Below are 7,412 nucleotides of genomic sequence, written 5' to 3'. Positions count from 1 at the left end.
ACTTTGTAATTGAATTGATTTGAATTTAAAAGAATAATGACTAAAATATTTCACTCTCTAGATACGTAACATCACCGGAGACATGCAGCAAAAAAGATTGCAAAGATTTTATCGAACAGATGATTAACATTTCGGATTTTTATCTGCTAATAAAAACGTTTTCAAAACACTGTATGTGTGTACTACACTCTGGTAGTACTTTCTTTTTTTTTTTCTTTTTGATCCAGGTTAAAAATGTCCTGCACATCTAACCAACCGTGGAGCAGGAAACACAGATCTATACATTTTTGTTGTTGTTGTTGTTGTTTTTAATCTCCGCTGTGTCAACACAAGTGAGACATCTCTTCCCACTGATAACAACTGCCACCACCACAGAGCTGGAAAGTGTACGTGTGGGTGTATCGAGGGTGTGCACATAGAATTTAAAATGTAAAGAAACGAAAAAAAAAAACACCCCAACACAATCTAGTTCTGGTCTGCAACAGGGATCAGCAGTGCTATAATTACATTAGCGGCGCTATGTAAGAAATTGAACATGAATGCAGGTTTAAGCCCTCGGACAGTCAGCAACGGTTTCTCTCGAGGAAAAGTTCAGAGTGCGCCTCTTTATCTTCTAATAACGCCATGATGTTATATTGCTTCCAACGCTCACGCTCTTGCATGCATGACATATCTGGCTCACCCATCATGGATTTGTATCTGATCCCATTATGTTTTCATCACATAACACCTACAAGAGGTAAAGTGGACAGAGGGAGGGAAAGAATGTAAGCAGGGTGGGTGCAAAGTGGGAAAGGAGAGTGTAAAAAGAGAGACCAACGGAGGCTCCTCCTTGTTCGCCGTGTGCGTTTCTTGTGTTTTTCTCATCCGGCTTCTCACTCACACTCTCTCGCTCAGCAGAGGCTCAGAGGTAGGGAGCAAAGATTCTCACTTAGAAAGGGTGGAGAGGGAATTTTTATTTTTTATTTATTTCTCTCTCTCTCTCTCTCTCCCTTAGAAAGAGACGCCAAAAAAAGAAGAAAAAAAAAAAAAAGGTAGAAAATATTGTGTTTATTCTGGGGGAGGGGCAGTGCCACCAGAGCCAGCCAGCCTGCCTGCCTGCCTGCCTGCTGCATGTGCTCAGCCTGCTTACACACTGTGTTTCCAGATGGAGAGGAAGCAGGGAGAGGTGGACCACCTGGAGCGCCCGAGCCCACTGACTGACAAGGAGAGGGTGATGATCCAGGACTCGTGGGCGAAAGTCTACCAGAACTGTGAGGAGGCCGGGGTTGCCATACTGGTCAGGTATTTTCATCTGCTGCTTTAGGTTTTGATTAATGTGAATGTGGCTCTGTGACAGAGTGTGGCAAAAATGGGATGCTGTTTTTTTTTTTGTTTCTTTGTCGTTTTCTTTTTTGCCCTCCTTTGCAACTTTGATCAGTTTCAGAACCATGAATTTGATCTTTCCCCCCCTCTCTGGAGCTCACATGTGTTGATGCATCTGCTGGAGCCTGCATATGTACGACCTATTTTCCCAGGAAATACGAACAGATTCCAAACTGAAGCGTTTTCAGAATACAGCAGGGAACACACTTAGATGCTAATGTTTTCCACGCGACAGCCTTATCTCTCCGTATCTCCTTTGTTTTCTCATGTAATCAAAGCAAATCGTTAAAATCCACCATGGAAACATCTTTGGCTGTCCTTCCCTTGAAGCACAGGCCATGTTTTGAATACCTGCCGCCACAGGACTCCATCACTCAGCAAGACCTTTAAGTCTTCCCAGAAATCAAAGGGCTTTGAGTTTATTTTAACTTCTTTTATTTTGACACACTCAACCAGTCATTTCAGCAATCGAATCCATCTATTTATGGGAATCTTGCGGAGCTGTTGGAGAGACTCTCACAGTCGCTGTCTTCATATTTTTTTTTTTTTAGCATTAGCACTGAAATCCAGGAATGGGAAACTGTTGCAAAAGTCAGCCATCTGCACGGATGTGTGGAGGCTTTTGACATTTGTTCATGTGTGACGGGATTCGCCGCATGACACGGCGTGCCTTAATAATCCTTTCTGATTGCAGAGGGGCATCATGTGAGTGGCGTCATGCACCGCTAGTCAAGCAACGCACGTTTTTTCATCCTCTCAGATGAGGAAAGGGACGTAGGCAGCCTCGGAAAAGTATTCACACCCACTTCAATTGTTTTTTATACACATTTTCTTACATTACGGTCTCAAGCGTCTACGTGTTGTTTTGTGATTCTATCGGGCAGACCAAAACAAAAGACAATTGTGAAGTGGAAGGAAAAAAATATGCATGGTTTTAGCAAGTTTTTATAGATCAAAATTTTAAAAGTGTGGCAGGCATTTCTATTCTGCCAGCTTTCACCATTTTAATCTTTAGCTGAATGTTTTGCCTATCCTTGCCCATAGAAAGTGCCCATTCTTCACTACAAAACAGCTCAATTTCAGTTACACTGGATGAAAATCATTTGAGCTCATACATTTACAAGTCTTGCTCAGTTGAATGCCAATTGAAGCCCATGCTTTGATGGTCCAGTCAAAGCACGGGCTTTGACTGGACCATCTACATGGTTACATGATGATTTCTCTGGCTGCATATTCAGAATTAGACCTCAGAACAAGGGAACCACTGCAAAAGACTTGAGGGACGACTAAGGTCTCAAGTCTTTTGCAGGTTTTTTACCAGGAATGTCATGTATTTTAGTGCCATCAACTCTAACCAGCTTTCCTCTACCTGCTGAAGAGAAGCAGCCCACAGCATGATGTTGCCACTACCAAGTTTCACACTGAGGATAATGAGTTTAGGGTGTTAGTTTACCACTGCATGTTGGCCAGAAAATAATTTATTTTTATGTCGTCTGACAAAGTTGCTTAGTGACTCTTGTTGTTTCGTACGCAAAAGAATATGTTTCAAAATGTAAAGACAAGGTAAGGTGGTAAAGTCATTAAGAAACTAAATTGTTTAATCGTCAAAACACCAGAAGTTGCCCAGAAGGAGCTTTTTCAATAAAACCTTGTTTTTGAGATGAAAATAATTATTTATATCCAGTAAATGGATGGACTCTTTCTTATATGCGTTCAGTGTTTGCTATGAATCCAAGGCAGAAACGCATTAACACTGTTCAGTGATGCGTTTATTAATCACAAGTTATGTCATTATTATACAATCCCTGGCCGTATTGCTTATCTTATACTTTCCTAATAACATGCAGCACTGGCTTGCAGGCCTTGACAGTCATGTGGTATAGATCCAGAGGTTAAATACTTCACATACTGACTCTTTCACTACTCAAGCAACACTTGAAGGCAAAACAATGGTTGCTCAGAGTAAAATTTAGGTCGAATAAATTAGACTGAATACAAATGCACATCAAAGGTTTCATTTTATTTAATTTTTTTTTCAATCTGACATTTTGAAAACCATGTGCCATTTTACATCCACTTCACAAATGTACTAATTTGTGTTGATCTGCCACATAAAACCCCAGCAAAATCCACTGAATTTTACAGTTATCGCAAAAAAAAAAAAAGTTAAACGGTTATTGATACTTTCTTGAGGCACTTCATCTTCAGAAAATTCACAAAAAGCACCTAGGTGAAAGTTAAACATGTTTCGGTACAATTCCTCCACAGCCTTCAGGAATTTGAAGAATGAATATTGATTGGAAAACCAGGCCCTGTGCAATATTCCTCTAGGCAGTAAGAAATACATCGTGTCGCTCTGCCGAAGGGCCTCGGCGCTAATATTAATCCTACAAAATTACAGTCTTTTTGGCTGGCAGATAAGATCGACGAGCGCAAATCACAGAGCTCCCTCTCTGAAATTAGAAGCTGTCTTCAATTCAGCTCCTCAATTATTCTTGAGAAACGATAAGGAAGGATTAAGAGTTCAATGACCACAGAAAATTCTAATTAGGCTATTTATATGCATCCACAGGTCATGCAATTACAAGACAGAGAGATTAAACACTGTCGCTCCTCATTAGTTGGCAGCAAAACAGGGACTATGAAGCTTCGGCATTTTCAAAGCCTTCCACCCATCCGAACTCGCTGAGCGCACTCCAACTTCCTCCCTTTTCACATGTAAAACCCCGATATGTAAGCATATGTGTCAGAGCTCGCAGAAAAGAAATATTTGCTTCCTTTTTGTGTAAGCAGTTGCAGAGCCAGGGGGAGATGGGACATCTTGATTTGATAGCCAGCAACCAGATGCTTTGGCCCCCTTCCCAGAACTGTGTGAGGGGGTGAAGCTTTTAGGTTCCTCTGTGCAAAAATTCACTGTGATACCTCCGAGGGTCAAGCGGGAATGTAATTAAAGAAAACATCAAAGTGACTATTTGTTCTACCGAAAGGGCCCCAAGTTGAATCACGAAGTGCGAATGAACAGAATCTAGACTTGGGAATTATGTTGACACGAGAAGACCGCCTGTCCCCCCAAAAACAAAGTGAGGAAAAATATACAATGTAATCATTGCTGCATGTAACTGTACCTGTTATAAATGTTTGATAAATCAGACGAGCCTGACAGGGGAAATCTTCCAAAAAAGCAAGATGAGGTTTGTAAGTCTACCCTTTTGCCCTCTTTCTACCAGAACATCTAGCTGTGGTTTGTACTACTGCCTAACAGCTAGAAAGTTGTCGGTCCAATTCATTTGGCAGTTTCCACGCTTTGTCTGAGGAGTGATAGATATTTGCTTTGGTTCTACAGTTTCCTCTCAAGCCCCAGAATAAGGCCTCTTAGTCTCTATGGTGCATATAGATTTAATGGTTGTAAAAATTGCTACTCTGAGTTGGTCCTGTGGCGGAAAAGCGCTCGGTCGAATTTGTACCTCGTCCCTCACCAATTGCCGTCTTTTTTCCTCAAGTTTTCTGAACAGGATAAGGTGGCTACGGAGGATGGATGGAAGAGTTCTGAGAAAAAAATGTGTATCTCTGGCTTGTAAAAATCTGAACCATACAACCCTATCACAGTATTTTTTTTGTCACTTTCCAATTCAGTGGCATAACAACATCTTTCTGCACACCTAGCCTTTTGAGACCTATCTTAGATTGTTTTCTTATTGTTTTGGACAAAATGTAATGAGTGCACACGTACTATACAAGAAAAGGACCACATCATGAGCAACGCATGCAGAGACTTGTCAAGACTTCACGTTTCACATAATGTACTCTGCTTTTTTATGTTTGGACCTGCATGATGTTTTTTACATGGCAAAAACATGAGTAATGTGACAGCATCTATCCCTCTGCCAAGTCTTCCTTTAGCAAGTTAAGGCTTTGGACAATGTCTAAAATTTACCTCTAATGTTCTTCTCCCTCACAGACTGTTTGTGAACTTCCCTTCATCCAAGCTATACTTCAGCCAGTTCAAGCACATCGAGGACACGGAGGAGCTGGAGCATAGTTCCCAGCTCAGAAAACATGCCCAGAGAGTCATGAACGCCCTTAACACGTTGGTGGAGAATATCGACGACTCAGAAAAGGTGGCCTCGGTGCTGAAGCTGGTTGGCAAAGCCCACGCCCTCAAACACAAGGTGGATCCAGTGTACTTCAAGGTAAAGAGTGCATGAATCAAATCAAGACAAACGGCGGGCGTGTAAAACAAACGGATCAAAATGTAAAGAAAGTATACATACAGTCACCTGAGGTGAAGTAAGAATTGCAATCGAGAAATATTTGATTCAGCTAAGGCTGAAACGTCTGGGTAGAGAGGAAATAAAGTTTACACCAGGCATTTATTTACATGCAATGGGGGTTCCCTTTATTTTCACTGTTTGTTTTTAAATTAGACTAAACATTTTTGGTTTTATGTTGGATAATATTACTATATGCTAAATCCCAGAATCAGTAGACTTGATCTCATTGGACTGAGATGAAGGTTTAGTGATGCTCACTTCAAAACATTGATTTTATCATATATTTGTTGTATATAAAATAGTTGGAAAATAGATCAATTCTGGTCTGGATTACAACTTTTCATTTCTTTTTTTTAAATTACTTTACTTTATTCTGCCACTGTTATGTGTCTTTTTTGTTTGTTTTAGTTCTTAGTTGTGTTATGTGTAAAGCACTTCAACTAACTTGTTGCAGAAATGTTCTTTGCAACTAAACCTGACTTTGCCAATAAACCCAGTGAAGTAACTGGGTTATTTCACTGGGTTATTAGCATCACTAGCTAATAAGCCAGTGCAGAGCTAAAAAATCTCTGCATGCGTGCAAAATAATCACAGAGTGAGTGGGTTTCCCATTTAAAATAAGAAATTGGTGAACGGCATGACTGGCTTCCTTTGACTTCAATATTCTGGGAGCAAAATCAATAACAACAGCTGCGTTATTAATGATGTTTCAAAAGAATCCCAAAATGTCAAACTCCAAGTGCCACTTTGAGGTAAACTACTTGCTTGTGTCTTTTTAAGATCCTGAGCGGTGTGATTCTGGAAGTCCTGGGAGAAGAGTATCCAGAGGTTGTGACGCCAGAGGTGGGCGCAGCATGGACCAAGCTCCTAGCTACTGTCTGCTCTGGCATCAAAGCCGTCTACGAGGAAGTGGGCTGGACTCAACAATCGACCTCCAGCGGCTGAAACCTGTAGATTAGCACACCTCCAACGGGGATCTTATTATCGCTTTGCAGCTTTATGCAACAGCAATCAGATGACTGTAATATGACAGTGCAGTTTGTTGTTATCTATGATAATCATGGACAATGTAAAATACATATTACATAAACAAATATAGGAACACGTACTGTGCCCTTTTTATAGCTAGCATTGTGTTTGTGAGAGAAAGAGAGCACCCCTTCCCCGTGATTGTTCTCTTTCAAAGACTAACCCGCTTAGGATGCAGAAAAGAGAAAGAAAAATACTAACAAGAGACGGAGCGGTAGATGAGAGGTCACATTTGACTAGGGTGTGCCTTCTATTAAATGTGTCCATGTAGAAACTGAAATGTAAACAGGAGTCTTTCGAAACCTTCAAATGTTTTACAGATGTTCCCTGTTTTCACTTACTCATGTCGGTTTTGTTATGTGCTATGAATACTGGAGGATTTCTACATTTTCAACAATAATGATGATGACTGTACTTTTTTTTCCCACCCCCCCCTCATTGAAACTCACATTTGTATGTGTTACTGAGGATACTTTGAAGTAAACAGACAATAGAACCCCTTCTGATTAAAACTCATCATGTTATTATAATTTTTTTTTTTTTCAGGTTTTTCTAGCACACACAAAACTGCCTTTTTTCCATACACCGGTGTTGTAATTATACATCATTTGGGACAAAAAGCATTTGCCACCTTACAAATTTAAAAGGGCTAAACAACCCAGCCCCAATGTGGAAGAATTTAGGGCCACTCTTCCTTGTTGAATTGTGTAAATTTAGCCACACCAAAGGGTTTCAAGCCTGAATGAC

At 40.5% G+C, this 7,412-nt stretch overlaps 1 protein-coding gene across 2 annotated transcripts; it reads left to right on the top strand.

Annotated features, from left to right (window-relative positions):
* Positions 1-841: 841 nt before the first annotated feature.
* LOC103153305 (cytoglobin-1-like) lies at positions 842-7,178 on the top strand. 2 transcript variants are annotated; one of them, XM_016661869.1, is made up of 5 exons: positions 842-910; positions 998-1,029; positions 1,146-1,284; positions 5,324-5,555; positions 6,417-7,178. In XM_016661869.1, exons 3-5 carry the CDS (start codon positions 1,148-1,150, stop codon positions 6,579-6,581), a joined length of 534 nt encoding a protein of 177 aa, XP_016517355.1. In that variant the 5' UTR covers positions 842-910; positions 998-1,029; positions 1,146-1,147; the 3' UTR covers positions 6,582-7,178. The 2 variants fall into 2 exon arrangements, with proteins under 2 accessions (XP_016517355.1, XP_007574234.1); XM_007574172.2 differs by having other exon boundaries at positions 998-1,034; positions 1,148-1,284.
* Positions 7,179-7,412: the final 234 nt, after the last annotated feature.

Source organism: Poecilia formosa, unplaced genomic scaffold (assembly GCF_000485575.1).
Source record: "Poecilia formosa unplaced genomic scaffold, Poecilia_formosa-5.1.2 Scaffold346, whole genome shotgun sequence".
Lineage (NCBI taxonomy): Eukaryota > Metazoa > Chordata > Actinopteri > Cyprinodontiformes > Poeciliidae > Poecilia > Poecilia formosa.
Note: the sequence above shows the minus strand (reverse complement) of the source record. Positions and strands in the feature narration are given on the sequence as shown.